Consider the following 18747-nt stretch of genomic DNA (forward strand, 5'->3'; position numbering starts at 1 on the left):
ACCACTCTGGTTATAAGTAAACAGAGAGGCTTTGGGCACTGAACAGAGAGAAACTGTTAAAAGAGGTGCTCCAAATGGGAGAGAGAACACAAAGAAGTGAACTTGGGATACTCATGGGAAACTTTAGAAATTTTTATTTCTACTTAAGAATGATACTATTTTTTATTACCATACTATTGCCTTCTAGACCTTCATAAGGAGCTATGGACACAAACAATAGAAGTTCCATGACAGATTTCATCCTGCTGGGGTTTTCTGATTGGCCCCAATTAGAACACATCATCTCTGGGACTGTCTTCATCTTCTATATTGTGACTCTGGTAGGAAACACAACCATCATTCTTGTATCTAACCTAGACAGCCAGCTCCATACTCCCATGTATTTCTTCCTATCCAATTTGTCTTTTCTGGACCTCTGTTATGCAACTAGCATCATCCCACAGATGCTGGTAAATCTATGGGGTCCAACAAAGTCTATTACCTATGGAGGGTGTGTGCTCCAATTCTTCTTTGCCCTTGACTTTGGAGCCACAGAATGTCTTCTCTTGGCTGTGATGGCCTATGACCGCTATGCTGCTGTTTGTCAACCTCTTTACTACACAATAATAATGCACCCTCAGCTTTGCCAGAAGATGGTGCTCACGGCCTGGTTAGGTGGTCTTGGTAGTGCCTTCATTCTTTGCTCCCTGACTTTGAAGTTGCCAAGATGTGGGCACCGGGAGGTCGACAATTTTTTCTGTGAGATGCCAGCCTTGCTCAAGATGGCTTGTGTCTACTCAAAAGTAATTGAGATTGTAGTCTTTGCTCTTGGAGTGATATTTCTTCTAGTACCTCTATCACTAATTCTCATCTCATATGCAATTATCACTCAAGCTGTTGTGAGGATCAAGTCAACAGCAAGGTGGCATAAGGTCCTTAATACATGCGGTTCCCACCTCACAGTAGTAACTCTCTTTTATGGAACAGTCATTTATATGTACATGAAGCCACAGAATAGCACATCCCAAGATGAGGGGAAGTTTCTTACTCTCTTTTACACAATCGTCACACCCACCCTTAACCCTCTAATCTACACTTTAAGAAACAAAGATGTAAAGAGAGCAATAAAAAGAATACTGTATGTAGAAAAATGGTAAACAAAGGCATGAGTTTGACAGAAAAGAGAGAAATAGTATTGACCTTCACCAACATGAATTGATTCATTTATGCAAAGGGCATTTATTGGATGTTTACCATGTACTAGGATTGTACTAGGCATGGACTTTGTAAAGAAGTAGGAAGTACACAGAAATTACAAGGAGACAGAGACACAGATACATAAAGTAAGCTAAATTCACACACTTAAAAAGCTTCAAGACTAATCAGGGACACAGATAAGCAAATATACAATTATGAAATGTGGTTAAATACAGTAATGGATATATGTACAAATATTAAGAAAATATTTCACATGGAAGGTTTACTTTAATATAGGATTACACTGGACACTCATTTATTTCTTCCCAGACTTGCTACTTCTATGGTAAATAACATCCCCTTCTATCCACCTGATACAGCCAGCAGGGCTTTTGTGTTGGAAAACAACTTACAAAAGGAGGAAGGAAGGAAGGAAGGAAGGAAGGAAGGAAGGAAGGAAGGAAGGAAGGAAGGAAGAAAAGAGGGAATAAGGAAATTAGGAACCATTTTGAAGGGGTGTCTACTTCCCAAAGTGGAGGCAATCAGCATCACTAAGAATAATGATTGAAACACAATATGTTTAAATTTATGATTTCTGAGGGACAGCCAACATGGCAGAGAAGTAGGGGGATCCATACTTCCTGTGTCTTCCAAACAATGAAGAGCTGAGGCCAAAGGACTTTGAACCCCAAGAGTCTGGGAGGAAAAGAGACTGAGTATACCACGGAGAAACCAGGACAACCTGAGAGACCATAGGTGGGCAATTGCAAACTGGGGGAGAAAAAACAGGCTGCCTAGGAACAGAGGTGAGGGATCCCCTTCTGAGGAGACACAAAGGGAAGAGAAAGAGCAGCTAGGGAAGTGTAGGACTGTATCTGGACAAGAGAAAAAAAAACCTTGGACTGGGACAGAAAGGGATCCCATCTCTAACTGCAGGCTAGATAATCTCTAACTGCAGATTCCATCTTCGGACTGGTGCTGATTGCCCTGTACACACACATGTGGAGGAGGGGAGCCACCTCCAGTTTCAGTGATATATCAGGGGTGCAGTACACAGGGGTGCAGAAGCTGGTTCCCTCCCCTGAAGGGCTGCAGTGCAGGACAAAACCAGCTAGGACCTCTTATCGGGAGGTGCTTCCCCAGTACCAGGGCACACAGAGTGGGAGTTTAATTCCCATACAAGTTCTGGGGCAAAAGAGTTGGCAAAGCGAGACAGACAGCCTCATCTGTACTTGCAGCACAGTGAGGATGGCTCCAAAGGAGTAATTTGGGACACCAAGTCGTGGAGAAGAGACTGGGGGGTTGCCATTTTTCTCCCACCACCACCAATATGGGACCTCAGGGACCAGTGTGAGGGGCCCACAGTGGAGGCGGGACCAGCCTACACCAAACCACACCCTTCTGCACCAGGTAACTGCTTATCTACTGGAGCGGGATAGATGCTGTGGAACCAGATGGACCCCTCCTCGAGACCAGCACCGCTGCATTGCCTGGATTAATTCTAGCACAATTCTTGATATATAGATATATTCTCCACCCCATTTCTCCTTCTTATCTCTTCCCTCCTCTAGACTGGTTACTCTGGTTATTGGTTTGTTTAAACAGACATATTTAATCCATTCTCTTGATACATGTTCTACACCTTCTTTACATTCCTTTCTCTCTCTCTGGATTAATCAAGCCATAAAGTTTCTCCATCTGGGTAACTTTATCTTTGTTTCTTTATCCCTGCCTCCTTCCTTATTTTCCTTTATCTCTCTCTGGATTAAGGCTTTTAGTCTCTCTGCCTGCTCAATGTTTACTTTTCTCTTTCTCCCCACTGCTGTCATTTCTCTGTATGTGATCTTCCATCACCACTGCCTCCACCCTGTTCCTTACTTGTAGCCAGTGTTTCCGGTTTTTTGCTTTTGGATTCTTTTTAGTTTTTTGTTTTTGTTTGTTTGTTTGATTTATTTCTTGTTTGCATGTTTTTTTTCCTGTTTGTCTGTCTGTTTGTTTTCCTTTACAGGGCTACTTCAGAAACAAATCAAAGAACACCTGGTGGAGGGTCCAAAACATCACTATGAGTAGGTTAGTAAAATACCCAAAGTAACAATAACAGACAGCAAATAACACTCTCCAAAAAACACCTCCTGAAGGGCCAGGCCCTGACACAGTATGCCCTCCCTTTAATATAGCAGTGCTCGCAGATGCAGAGCATATAAGAAATGGAAGAATTCTCCTCAAAACAAATTCCTATAAGAAGTGATAGGTAAAGAACTGATCAAAACAGATTTAAGCAACAAAACTGAACAAGAATTTAGAATAAAAGTCATAAATTAATCACTGGGATTGAAAAAAGCATAGAAGACAGTAGAGAATCTATTGCTACAGATCAAGAGACTAAAAAATAGTCATGATGAATTTAAAAATGCTATAAATGAGGTGCAAAACAAAATGGAGGCAGCCAGAGTTCCAGCACGGATTGAAGAGGCAGAGGGAATAGGTGAATTAGAAGATAACATTATGGAAAAAGAGGAAGCTGAGAAAAAGAGAGATGAGAAAATCCAGGACCACAAGAGTAGAATTAGAGAACTAATTGATTCAACCAAATGGAACAATATCCATATCATAGGACTTCCAGAAGAAGAAGAAGAGAGAGAAAGGGGATGAAGGTATACTTGATCAAATCATAGCTGATACCTTCCTCAACCTGGGGAAGGAAACAGGCATTGAAATCAAAGAGGCACAGAGAACTCCCTTCAGACATAACTTGAATCGATCTGCATGACATATCATAGTGAAACTGGCAAAATACAAGGATAAAGAGAATTATGAAAGCATCTAGGCATAAACAGGCCTTAACACACAAAGGTAGACACATAGGGGTAGTAGCAGACCTATCTACTGAAATTTGGCAGGCCAGAAAAGAATGGCAGAAAATCTTCAATGTGATGAACAGGAAAAATATGCAGCCAAGAATACTTTATCCAACATGTCTGTCATTCAGAATAGAAACAGAGATAAAAGTTTTCCCAAACAAACAAAAACTGAAGAATTCATCACCACCAAACCAGCCCTACACAAAATTCTAAGGGGACTCTGTGAGTGAAATGTTGCAAGAACCACAGAATACCAGAGACATCACTACAAGCATGAAACCTACAGAGAACACAGGATTCTAAACCCTTATCTTTCAATAATAACACTGAATGTAAATGGACTAAATGCTCCAATCAAAAGACATAGCATATCAGAATGGATATAAAAATAAAATAAAAAAAAAAACCAACCAAGACCCATCTATTTGCTGTCTACACAAGACTCATTTTAGACCCGAGGGCACCTTCAGATTGAAAGTAAGGGGATGGAGAACTATCTATCATGCTACTGGAAGTCAAAAGAAATCTAGAGTAGCCATATTTAAATCAGAAAAAACTAGACTTTAAATTAAAGGTTGTAACAAGAGATGAAAAAGAGGATTATATCATAATTACAGGTTCTATCTATCAGGAAGAGCTAACAATTACAAATGTCTATGCACTGAATTTGTAGTGCCCAAATATATAAAACAATAAATCACAAACATAAGCAACTTACTGGTAAGAATGCACGGGACTTTAATACTCCACTGACAACAATGGACAGATCACCAAGACAGAGAATCAATACAGAAACAATGGCCCTAATGATACATTGGACAGATGGACTTGACAGATACATTTAGAACTCCGCATCCCAAAACAACAGAATATACTTTCTTCTCGAGTGTACATGGAACATTCTCCAAGATAGATCACATATGGGTCACAAAACAGCCCTAAATAAGTATGAAAGAATTGAGATCATACCATGCACACTTTCAGATCACACTGCTATGAAATGAAATCTACCATAGGAAAAAGTCTGGAAAACCTCCAAAAGCATGTAGGTTAAAGAACATCCTACTAAGGAATGAATGAATGGGTCAACCAGGAAATTAGAGAAGAAATTTAAAAATATGTGGAAACAAATTAAAATGAAAATACAATCCAAACCTTTTTGGATGCAGCAATGGCAGTCCTAAGAGGAAAATACATTGCAATCCCGGCCTAACTCAAGAAACAAGAAAAATCCCAATTACAAAATCTAACAGCACACCTAAAGGAAATAGAAGCAGAACAGTAAAGACACCTCAAACCAAGCAGAACAAGATAAATAATAAAGAGCAGAGCAGAAATAATATAGAATCCAAAAACACAATAGAACAGATCAATGAAACCAAGAGTTGGTCTTTGAAAAAATAAAATTGATAAACCACTAGCCAGGCTTCTCAAAAAGCAAAGAGAGATGACCCAAATAGATAAAATCACAAATGAAAATGGATTTATTATAACCAATCCCTAGAAATACAAGCAATTATCATAGAATACTATGAAAAATCATATGCCAACAAATTGGACAACCTGGAAGAAATGGACAAATTCCTAAACACCCACCCACTACCAAAACTCAAATGAGAAGAAATAGAAAATTTGAACAGACCCATAACTAGTGAAGAAATCGAATCATTTATCAAAAATCTCCCAACAAATTAGAGTCCTGACCAGAAGGCTTCCATGGGGAATTCTACCAGACATTTAAAGCAAAGTGAATACATGTCCTTCTCAAACTATTCCAAAAAATGGAAAGGTAAGGTAAACTTCCAGTCTCATTCCATGAAGCATTACATTGATTCCCAATCCAGACAGACACCCAACAAAAAGTAACTACAGGCCAATATCCCTGATGAATATGGATGCAAAAATCCTCAACATGATACTAGCAAATGGAATTCAACAGAATATAAAAAGAACTATTCACCATGATCAAGTGGGATTCATTCCTGGGCTGCAGAACTGGTTCAATATTTGCAAATCAATCAATGGGATACATCGCATTAATAAAAGAAAAGATAAGAATCATATGATCCTGTCGATAGATGCAGAAAAAGCATCTGCCAAAATTCAGCATCCTTTCTTAATAAAAACCCTCAAGAAGGTCAGGATAGAAGGAAATACTTAAACATCATGAAAGTCATTTAGGAAAAGCCCACAGCTAATACCACCCTCAATGGGGAAAAACTGAGAGCTTTCCCCCTGAAATCAGGAACACGATAGGGATGTCCACTCTCATCACTGTTTAATGGTCTGTAAACAGTGTTCTTTAACAGTTTAGCATCAGCAATCAGTTAAACAGTGTTGTTTAACACTTTAGCATCAGCAATCAGACAACAAAATGAAATAAAAGGCATCCAAATTGGCAAAGAAGACATCAAATTTTACTTTTCAGAGATGACATGATACTATACATGGAAAACCCGACAGACTCCACGAAAAGTCTGCTAGAACTGATACGTGAATTCAGCAAAGTAGCAAGGTACAAAATCAACATACAGAAATAGGTTTCATTTTTATACAACAATAATTAAGCAACAGAAAGACAAAGAAACTGATCCCATTCACAATTGCACCAAGAAGCATAAAATACCTACGAATAAACCTACCAAAAGATGTAAAAGATCTGTGTGCTAAAAACTATACCAAGCTTATGAAGGAAATTGAAGAAGATATAAAGAAATGGAAAAACATTCCATGCTCATGGACTGGAAGAATAAATATTGTTAAAATGTCAATACTACACAAAACAATCTACACATTCAATGCAATCCCAATCAAAATTGCACCAGCATTCTTCTTGAAGCTAGAACAAGAAATCCTAAAATTTGTATGGAACCACAAAAGACCATGAATAGCCAAAGTAATATTAAATAAGAAAACCAAAGTGGAAAGCATCACAATCCCAGGCTTTAGCCTCTACTACAAAGCTGTAGTCATCAAGACAGCATGGTATTGGCACAAAAACAGACACATAGACCAATGGAATAGAACAGAGACTCCAGAATTGGACCCACAAATGTACAGCCAACTAATCTTTGACAAAGCAGGAAAGAACATCAAATGGAAAAAAGACAGTCTCTTTAACAAATTGTGCTGGGAGAGCTGGACAACAAGCAGAAAAATGAAACTAGACCACTTTCTTACACAATTCACAAAAATAAAGTCAAAATAGATAAAGGACCTGAATGTGATACAGGAAACCATCAAAACCCTAGAGGAGAAAGCAGGAAAAAACCTCTTTGAACTCAGTCACAGAAACTTCTTACTTGACACATCTCCAAAGGCAAGGGAATTAAGAGCAAAAATGAACTCTTGGGACCTCATGAAGATGAAAAGCTTCTGCACTGCAAAGGAAACAACCAACAAAACTAAAAGACAACCTACAGAATGGGAAAAGATATTTGCAAATGACATCGGACAAAGGGCTAGTATCTAAAATCTATAAAGAGCTCACCAAACTCCACACCCGAAAAATACAGGATCCAGTGAAGAAACGGGCAGAAGACATGAATAGACACTTCTCTAAAGAAGACATCCAGATGGCCAACAGACACATGAAAATATGATCAACATCACTCATCATCAGGGAAATACAAATCAAAACCACACTCAGATACCACTTCACACCAGTCATAGTGGCTAAAATGAACAAATGAGGAGACTATACATGCTGGAGAGGATGTGGAGAAACGGGAATCCTCTTGCACTGTTGGTAGGAATGCAAACTGGCGCAGCCAGTCTGGAAAAAGTGTGGAGGTTCCTCAAAAAATTTTAAAAAAAGATCTACCCTATGACCCAGCAGTAGCACTGCTAGGAATTTACCCAAGGGATACAAGAGTGCTGATGCATAGGGGCACATGTACCCCAATGTTTATAGCAGCACTTTCAACAATAGCCAAATTATAGAAAGAGCCTAAATGTCCATCAACTGATGAATGGACAAAGAAAATGTGGTTTACATATACAATGGAATACTACGTGGCAATGACAAAAATTAAATCTGGCCATTTGCAGCAACCTGGATGGAACTGGAGGGTATTATGCTAAGTGAAATAAGTCAGTCAGAGAAAGACAGTTACCATATGTTTTCACTCATATGTGGATCTGGAGAAACTTAACGGAGGACCATGGGGAAGGGGAAGGGGAAAAAAAGTTAGAGAGAGGAAGGGAGGCAAAGCATAAGAGACTCTTGGATACTGAGAACAAACTGAGGGTTGATAGGGGTGGGGGAGAGGGGAAAGTGGGTGATGGGCATTGAGGAGGGCACTTGTTGGGATGAACACTGGGTGTTGTATGGAAACCAATTTGAAAATAAATTACATTGAAAATAAATAAATTTATGATTTTCAAAAAAACCTTACTGATCAAATTTGGAAGTTTGTAAAACAATAAATTTTATCTGAAAATTTGATATAAAATGTGGAAAGAAATAAACATTTATTGTGTCTTTCCTGAATGAATCACATTATGGGAATTCTAAAATAGTGGGTAAAGGAGAAGTTATTTTTCTTTACAAATGATTTGCAACTAAGTCCAATGTGATAATATTAGGGTTTTTCTTAACATAAGCTAAGATAGCCATATGATGATAATTGTTGAAACCAGGTGATGGATCCATGGTTCTTTATACTCATCTGTGCACTTTTGAACATGTTACAATGTATCTGTAATAAAAAGTTTTAAAAGTGTTAAAAAATCTTTTAAAAAATACATTACCTAGCTCTTCTCTAACAATTGGAAATTTCTCCTTAAAATAATATTTCCATTACTCTTTCCATCCAGAATTTTATACTAATTTATTGAAATTGTTCCTCTGCAAGTTCCTTATTGACTCCCATTCTTCCCAGCAACAAGTATATAAATAAATTGAATTATATTTTATTTCTTGTAACCATAAAACTTTGAAGTTTTCATATTTTCCTTCTGGATTGTTTTCCTTCTGCATTGGTTTTCAGTACTCATTCAAATGATGTATTTTTTAACTGAAGGACAATAGAGATAAGTTAAACAGAATATCCAAGCTTTCAGGGAATGTGTCTTAGGAAATTTCCAAATATACCACCACGGCCTGCATCATCATGATATTATATACCTTCAGGGGTTGCCAATCCTCAGGGCCTTAATAATTCTAGAAACTAAGCCATCCACTTTCTTAGATATTGTACCCATGAATCATGTTTTGCTCAACACATTTATCTTTTTGTAAGGTTGGCCCTCAGCTTGGGCAACAAATATTCCTGCCAGCCCACTAAACTCCCAGTAAAAGAGTATCTATTAAAGTTACACATACTCAGTGTGGAAAGACACACACAATACAATATTTTTACTCCATAGTTATTTTTCATAAGGTCACCTCCAGGTTTTTATGCAAGGAGTTTACCTCTGATTGGATCAAATTAACCAGCAAGCCTGTTTATAATGACCAGTTTCAGACCAGGAAATTCACAGTGACTTACGTTTCAAATAAAAGCAAACCTTTCTATTTTTTTTTTTATTTTTTTAATGTTTGTTTATTTTTGAGACAGAGAGAGACACAGCATGAGTGGGGGAGGGGCAGAGAGAGAGGGAGACACACAATCTGTAGCAGGCTCCAGGCTCTGAGCTGTCAGCACAGAACCTGACGCGAGACTCGAACCCATGTACCATGAGATCATGAACAGAGCCGAAGTTGGACGCATAACCGACTGAGCCACCCAGATGCCCCAAAAGCATCCCTTTCAACTGAGCTACACATCACAGCTTGACGAGTGATGCACTAAGAAACCCACAATGAGAAATAGATATTAAGGTTCTTCACTGAGCACGTTAGTGGCTAATTCTTTCAATAACTCTTTAGAAGACTACAAACAATACATTTTTCAAATTCAAAGATTCACAAATACGTAAGAAATTGAAATATCATCTTGACTATAATTGGTTTCATTTAGAATCGTTTCATTTTCTCTCACTTGTTGAACAAAAACCTATCATAAATGGTATAAAGTTAGAGGAGCTCTAATACTCCATTCTCACGCTGATGGATGTTATAGTGCAACAGTTGCTAGAGATCAGATGCACATATACACACTTTTGTCTGACACTGACTCCATTATAGAATGGATGTACTTGTGTATCTCTGTGTCACCTTTACGATGCTAATTCATCCAGACTTCTGGCATTTCTAGAATTAATTGTCACATAAATGCCCAGCAAAAATTGAATAAAGCCCCCATTCAATTCTCTGAGGGAATCTCAACACCCCACATTGTATTATGGAAAATATTTACTGTGGTAGAGTTCTCTTTGCTTTGAAGACTTTCTTTAAAACACTGCTCCTAGAGAGAGAGAAGATGGTGGAAGAGCAGGAGGACTATAGCCTCCTCTCATCCCACAAACAACTAGATATCTATCAAATCATTCTAAATACCCCAGATATCAACCTGAAGACTGTCAGAACAAATTCCACAACAAAAGGGAGAGAAGAAGCCACATCAAAGAAGGTAGGAAGTGTGAGACATGGTTTGGGGGAGAAACAGATTGCAGGTGCTGTGGAGAGGATTGAGTCCTGGTCCTGGAGAAAGGCGAGAGAGACGGGCACATAGGAGACTCACAGGAGAACATATCCCAAAATCCATTGGCTGACAAAACAATGGGGTATGATTTTCACGAGTTCTTGCAGCCAGCAGGACTTAAAGACTGGAGTTTTAAAGGTTTAAAGTTTTAAAGGCTTGGCTGGGGTAAAGCCCTGAGAACACTGCACCCTGCCTGGAGAGAAGGCAAGGAAAAAACTGGGCAGCAGACTGCATGGAAACAGCAATCTGAGGAATGCCTGGAGCACAATGAGATTGTTCACTCTTCTTAGAGAGTGTCCCTGGAGGTAGCAAGTACAGAGATACCTCTTCAGGTACAAAGGAGCCTGCTGGCACCATTTTCCTCCCTCAATGCTCAGCATAGAAATGTAGTCACCTGCGGAGGGCAGTTCCACCCTTGCACTGACTGTCTACCTTGATAACACCAAGTCCTACACCCCTCTGCGCTTGTGTGAGTTCCCCTCTCGGTCAAGCTTGCCTCATTCCCAGCTTGCTTGGCCCTTCCCACAGAAGACCAGCGCAGACCCCCGTCCACTTCACACCCCTACACCATGTAATTTTGAAAGTCAGCAGACTTGGCTGAGATAGAACCCAGAGGGCACTGCGTTGCTCCTGAAGAGAGGGCAGGCAAAAACGTTAAGGCTAACAATGTGGAAATAGCCATCTGAACAATTCGTGGGACACACAGAAGGGAGATTATTCACTGTTGTCTGAGTGCTTCCCTGAAACAAGTAGGCATGGAGACCCCTCTGGAAATAAAGAAGCTGGCTGGTAGTATTTCCTCCCCTGCCCCTTAGCATAAGCACACCACCATGAGCTGCATGGAGCACAGTGCCCACACTGGCTCCCTAACCTTCATACACCAAGTCCCACAGTGCTACTCTCTGGCAGCACCACCTTTCTTTGTCAAGCTTGTCTCAGTCTCAGCATAGTGGGCCCATTGCCCAGAACACCAGCAGAAATCTCACCCACACCACATCTCTCTCCAAAGAGTTCTATGTGGATTCAGGTCTACTGGAAGTAGTATCAGGTCTTATTTCACAAGCAGACCAGAGAACACCTAGTTGAAACTTACCACAATTGTGGCCAGGGACCAAACACTACCTACTGCAGGCAAGGAGAGGCTCTGAAGATGACTGGCCTGAAGGAAAGAGCATCCAAAATACACCCACAATGCATGCAGGATACACCAGAGACACTCCCTGAATTGCCAAGCCCTGGACATTATATGACCTCTTCCTCATAAAGCCATTACTTTCAGGAGCATGAAATATAATTGTTTTTTCTAACAGAGAAGAAGGTAGAGACTTAGACAAAAATGCCAAGATAGAAGCAGTCACCCTAAATGAAAGAACATAAGGTCATGGCCAGAGATCTAGTGGAACAAATATAAGTAAGATACCTGCTGGAAAACTGGAAGCAAAAATCCTGAGGATACTAGCTGGGCTTGATAAAAGGAGGGAAATCTTCAAGGACACCCTTACCACAGAGATAAAGGAGTTTAAAAAAAGAATCAGAAAAGAAAATGCAATAACGGATTAGAAACAGGCTGGATGAAATGAACACAAAGCTGGAAGAAGCAGAGGAATGAAAAAGTGGTACAGAGTACAAAATAATGAAGCTGAACAAAGAGAGAAAGAATAATTATGGAACATAAGAATAGACTTAGGGAACTCAGTGACTCCATCAACATAATAACATACATATTACAGGAGTCCCTGAAAAGGAAGAGAGTAAAGTTGGCAGAAAATTTATTTGAGGAAAAAATACCTGAAAACTTCCCTAATTTGGGCCAGGATATCAGGGAGGACATCCGGACCAAGGAGGTACAGAGAACTGCCATGAAGAAGACAAAAGCAGACCAACAGCAAGAATATTCTAATGAGGGGAGGAGCCAATATGGCGGAACAGCGTGGAAGCTTTTTGTGTCTCACATCCATAAAATACAGCCAGGCCAACATGAAAACATCCTACACACCTAGAAAACTGATGGGAAGATTAACACAATAATCTGCACAACCTGCACAATCAGCAGGTATGTGACACAAAGAGCTGAACTTGGGGAGCAAGATGCCCCAAAAGGTAGGGAACACCCTTTGTGGGTGAAGAGAGGATGGAGACTTGGGAGGGAATAGCACCCCTCCCAAAAAGCAGCTGGAGAGAAGGTGGAAAATTGGAAACAGCTGTGTGGACTAAACTAAAAAGGGACAAAGCAGAAAGGAGAGGATTTATATTCCATTAAGACCGTCAACAAGGGGAGCGCAAAGGCTGCAACTCTGCAGCTCGATACCTGGCAGTGCTCTGGTGGGAAAGGTGAATCCCCAGGAACAGAGTGGGGTCCGGGACGTTCTCGGGCCACACGGGGAAAAGCACTGCTGGAAGGACATTTGGTAGAGACTGTTGAAGCCACCTGGTCCCTGCAGAACCCGGAAGGCGGCCACATTTGCTGGTGCTGGGGGAAGGTTGCTGAGGGTGAAGCCTGGTGCCAGATGTGTGTTGCGATTTTCCATGGTCCCTGAAATGCTGAGGCTACACTGTCTCGTGATCTTTTTTGGGGGCGGGCTGGCACCTGGCCATAGTCTTGGGGCACCGGCAACAGCAGGGTCCAGTGGGCGAAACTGGGTGCAGGGGACATTCGCCATTGCTCATTCAGCCATTGCTCAGTGAGACCCTCCCACAGAGGGGCGGAACGGGTCAAAGCTGCAGTCATTCAGAAGTAAGGGGCCAGGGAAAACAGCCGCATCTGAGACAAAACTCGGGAAGGGTACCGCCTGGGACCTGGTCACGGAGAGTAAAAAAGCGGGAAGTGGAAGAGAGCTGAAGACAGAGGATGGGTGCGTGATTGCTGCTCCAGGAGAACAGTTTAGGTGGCTGGGTGGCTCCAGTTTTCACCGCTCCTGTGCATGCACATGCGCACCAACGAGCACAGCAACAATCCACCCCCGTAGGCTGGCAGCGCCATCTAGGGGAGAGCGGAGCTGTTACACCAAGCCCTGCCCAACTGGGCCAACTTCGCTCTTCAAGAACACAAACCTCACCGCCGGCTTAATTTACGGACGATAAAGAGCTACACGGACTGACCTCTAGGGGAAAACAAAGTAGTTTCATTCCTACTTCAATCTGTTAGCAGGTTCATCTATTCAATTTTTTTTTCCTCTCTCTTTTCCTTTCTCTCTTTTACAATTCTTTTTCTTAAATACAGAAAGAGAAAAAACTCATTTTTATTTTCAAGTTTTATTAAAAATATCTGTCTTTAATTTTTATTACTATATTCTTTACTTTTCTATAGATTTTTTCAAATTCTACATTACTTCCATTATTTTATTTTAGTCTACTTCAGTGTACTCACGTTTTCAAATTTTCAAACAATTTCCTTTTTTCTTTCTTTTTCTTTTTTCTTTTTCATTTTTTTCTTTTTCTTGAAATCAGAAAGAGAAAAACTTCATTTTTACATTCAATTTCTTTTCAAAATATTTTTATTTAATTTTTATTACTATATTTTTTACTTTTACGTAATTTTTTTTCAAATTCAATCTTACTCGCATCATTTTACTTCAGTCTACCACACTGTATTCACTTTTTCAAATTTTCAAATGTTTCTTTTTTTCTTTTCATTTTTCTTTTTTATCTTTTTTCACTTTTTGATTTCTTCTCTTTTTTCTTAAACACAAAAAATGAAAAAACCCATATTTCTTTTTAATTGTTATTAAAAATATTTTTCCATAATTTTTTCTACTATATTCTCTACTTTTATGTATTTTAGTCTACTTTGTGTATTCATTATTTCAAATTCTCAAACGATTTCCTTTTTTATCCCCTCCCCGCTTTTTTTGTTTTCCTTTGTTCTGTTTTCTTTTGTTTATTTCTCTAACCTGTCAAACCACTTTCTACACCCAGACCAAAACACACCTAGGATCTAGCATCATCTATTCAATTTTTGTCTCTGTGTGTTTTTAATTTTTTTTTTTATTTTTTTTTTCAACGTTTATTTACTTTTGGGACAGAGAGAGACCGAGCATGAACGGGGGAGGGGCAGAGAGAGAGGGAGACACAGAGTCGGAAGCAGGCTCCAGACTCTGAGCCATCAGCCCAGAGTCCGACGCGGGGCTCGAACTCACAGACCGCGAGATCGTGACCTGGCTGAAGTCGGACGCTTAACCGACTGCGCCACCCAGGCGCCCCTTTAATTTTAAATCTTAATATTCTTGTAATTTTAATTGTTTCATTTCAAATTTTATACCTTATTAATTCCTTTTCTCCCTTCAAAATGACAAAATGAAGGAATTCACCCCAAAAGAAAGACCACAAAGAAATGACAGCCAGGGATTTAAGCAACACAAACACCAACAAGAGGTCTGAACCAGAATTTAGAATCACAATAATAAGAGTACTAGCTGGAGTCGAAAACAGACTAGAATCCCTTTCTGCAGAGATAAAAGAAGTAAAAAATAGCCAGAATAAAATGAAAAATGCTATAACGCAGCCGCAATCACGGATGGATGCAGCGACGTCAAGGATGGACAAGGCAGAACAGAGAATCCGCAATATAGAGGACAAACTTATAGAATATAATGAAGCAGAAAAAAGAGGGAGATTAAGGCAAAAGAGCACGATTTAAGAATTAGAGAAATCAGTGACTCATTAAAAAGGAACAACATCAGAATCATAGGGGTCCCAGAGGAGGAAGAGAGAGAAATAGGGGTACAAGTTTACATGAACAAATCATAGCAGAAAAATTTTCCTAACATGGGGAAAGACACAGACATCAAAATCCAGGAAGCACAGAAGACTCCCATTAGATTCAACAAAAACCGACCATCAACACGGCATATCATAGTCAAATTCACAAAATACTCAGGCAAGGAGAATCATGAAAGCAGCAAGGGAAAAAAATCACCTAATCTACAAGGGAAGACAGATCAGGTTTGTAGCAGACCTAACCACAGAAACTTGGTAGGCCGGAAAGGAGTGGCGGAATATATTCAGTGCGCTGAATAAGAAAAATATGCAGCCAAGAATTCTTTATCCATCAAGCCTGTCATTCAAAATAGAAGGAGAGACAAAAAGTTTCCCAGACAAACAAAAATTAAAGAAGTTTGTGACCACTAAACGAGCCCTGCAAGAAATTTTAAAGGGGACTTTCTGAGGAGAGAAAAGATGAAAAAAAAAAAAAAATATATATATATATATACACATACATACACATACACCAAAAGCAGCAACAAAAGATTAGAATGGACCAGAGAACACCACCAGAAACACTAACTCTACAAGCATCATAATGGCAATAAATTCATATATTTCAGTACTCACTCTAAACGTCAATGGACTCAATGCTCCAACCAAAAGACACAGGGTAACAGAATGGATAAGAAAACAAGACCCATCTATATGCTGTTTACAAGAGACCCACTTTAGACCTAAAGACACCTACAGATTGAAAATAAGGGCATGAAGAACCATCGATCACGCTAATGGTCAACAAAGAAAGCCGGAGTAGCTGTACTTATATCAGACAATCTAGACTTTAAAATAAAGACAGTATCAAGAGATGAAGAGGGCATTATATCATAATCAGGTGATCTAAAGACAAAGAAGACCTAACAATTGTAGATATTCATGTACCAAATGTGAGAGCACACAAATAGATAAATCAATTAATCACAAACATAAAGAAACTCATCAATAGTAATACCATACTAGTAGGAGACTTCAACACCCCACTCACAGCAATGGACAGATCATCTAATCAAAAAATCAATAAGGAAACAATGGCTTTGAATGACACATTGGACCAGATGGACTTAACAGATATACTCAGAACATTTCATCCTAAAGCAGCAGAATATACATTCTTCTCCAGTGCACATGGAACGTTCTCCAGATTAGACCATATACTGAGGCACAAATCAGCCCTAGGTAAGTACAAAAAGATCAAGATCATACCGTGCGAATTTCCACACCACAATGCTATGAAACTCGAAATCAACCACAAGAAAAAAATTTGGAAAAGGAACAAATACTTGGAGACTGAAGAATACCTACTAAAGAATGAATAGGCTAACCAAGCAGTTAAAGAAGAAATTAAAAAGTATATGGAAGTCAATGAAAATGATAACACCACAACCCAAAACCTCTGGGACCCAGCAAAGGCAGTCATGAGAGGAAAGTATATAGCAATCCAGACTTTCCTAAAGAAGGAAGAAAGATCTCAGATACACAACTGAACCTTATGCCTTAAAGAGCTGGAAAAGAACAGCAAATAAAACCCAAAACCAGCAGAAGACAGGAAATAATAAAGATTAGAGCAGAAAATAATGCTATCGAAACCAAAAAAAAACAAAAACAAAAAACAGTAGAACAGATCAATGAAACTAGAAGCTGGTTCTTTGAAAGAATTAACAAAATTGATAAACCACTAGCCAGTTTGACCAAGAAGAAAAAGGAAAGGACCCCAATAAATAAAATCAAGAATGAAAGAGGAGAAGTCACAAACAACACAACAGAAATAAAAACAACAATAAGAGAATATTATGAGCAATTATATGCCAATAAAATGGGTAATAAGGAAGAAATGGAAAAATGCCTAGAAACATATATACTACCAAAACTGAAACAGGAAGATATAGAAAATTTGAACAGACCCATAACCAGTAAGGACATCGAATTAGTAATAAAAAATCTGCCAAAAAACAAGAGTCCAGGGCCAGATGGCTTTCCAGGGGAATTCTACCAAACATTTAAGGAAGAGTTAACACCTATTCTCTTGAAAATGTTCCAAAAAATAGAAAGGGAAGGAAAAATTGCAAACTCTTTATATGAAGCCAGAATTACCCTGATTCCAAAACCAGACAGAGACCCCACTAAAAAGGAGAACTATAGACCAATTTCCCTGATGAACATGGATGCAAAAATCCTCAACAATATATTAGCGAACCAGACCCAACAATACATTAAAAAAATTATTTGCCACGACTAAGTGAGATTCATTGCTGGAATACATGGCTGGTTCAATATTTGCAAATCAGTCAATGGGATACATTGCATTAATAAAAGAAAAGATAAGAACCATATGATCCTCCCAATAGACGCAGAGAAAGCATTTGACAAAATACAACATCCTTTCTTGATAAAAAAAAAAAACGCTCAAGAAAGTAAGGATACACGGAGCATACCTCAAGATCATAAAAGCCATATATGAATGACCCAATGCTAACATCACCCTCAATGGGGAAAAACTGAGAGCTTTCCCCCTAAGGTCAGGAACAAGACAGGGATGTCCACTCTCGCCACTCTTATTCAACATAGTATTGGAAGTCTTAGCCTCAGTAATCAGACAACACAAAGAAATAAAAGGCATCCAAATCGGTCAGGAGGAGGTCAAACTTGCACTCTTCGCAGATGACATGATGCTCTATATGGAAAACCCAAAAGATTCCACCAAAAAACTGCAAGAACTGATTCATGAATTCAGCAAAGATGCAGGATATAAACTCAATACACAGAAATCGGTTGCATTCCTATACACTAACAATGAAGCGACACAAAGAGCAATCAAGGAATCGATCCCATTTACAGTTGCACGAAAAACCATAAAATACCTAGGAATAAATCTAACCAAAGAGGTGAAACATCTATACACTAAAAACTATAGAAAGCTTATGAAAGAAATTGAAGAAGACACAAAACAATGGAAAAGATTCCATGCTCCTGGGTAAGAAGAACAAATATTGTTAATATGTCCACACTACCCAAAGCAATCTACATATTCATTGCAATCCCTATCAAAGTAACACCAGCATTCTTCACAGAGCTAGAACAAATAATCCTAAAATTTTTATGGAACCAGAAAATACCCCAAATAGCCAAAGCAATCTTGAAAAAGAAAACCAAAGCAGGAGGCATCACAATCCCAGACTTCAAGCTATACTACAAAGCTGTAATCATCAAGACAATATGCTACTGATACAAGAACAGACACTCAGATCAATGGAACAGAATAGAGAACCCAGAAATTAATCCACAAACATATGGCCAACTAATCTTTGACAAAGCAGGAAAGAATATCCAATGGAATAAAGACAGTCTCTTCAACAAGTGGTGCT

At 39.2% G+C, this 18747-nt stretch overlaps 1 protein-coding gene across 1 annotated transcript; it reads left to right on the top strand.

The window, feature by feature from the left end:
- Nucleotides 1–203: 203 nt before the first annotated feature.
- Nucleotides 204–1136, top strand: LOC115514697 (olfactory receptor 2W1-like). The gene has a single exon (XM_030316839.1). The coding sequence runs from the start codon at nucleotides 204–206 to the stop codon at nucleotides 1134–1136; it is 933 nt and encodes a 310-aa protein (XP_030172699.1).
- Nucleotides 1137–18747: the final 17611 nt, after the last annotated feature.

The sequence above is a fragment of the Lynx canadensis genome, chromosome B2 (assembly GCF_007474595.2).
Source record: "Lynx canadensis isolate LIC74 chromosome B2, mLynCan4.pri.v2, whole genome shotgun sequence".
Classification (NCBI taxonomy): Eukaryota; Metazoa; Chordata; class Mammalia; order Carnivora; family Felidae; genus Lynx; species Lynx canadensis.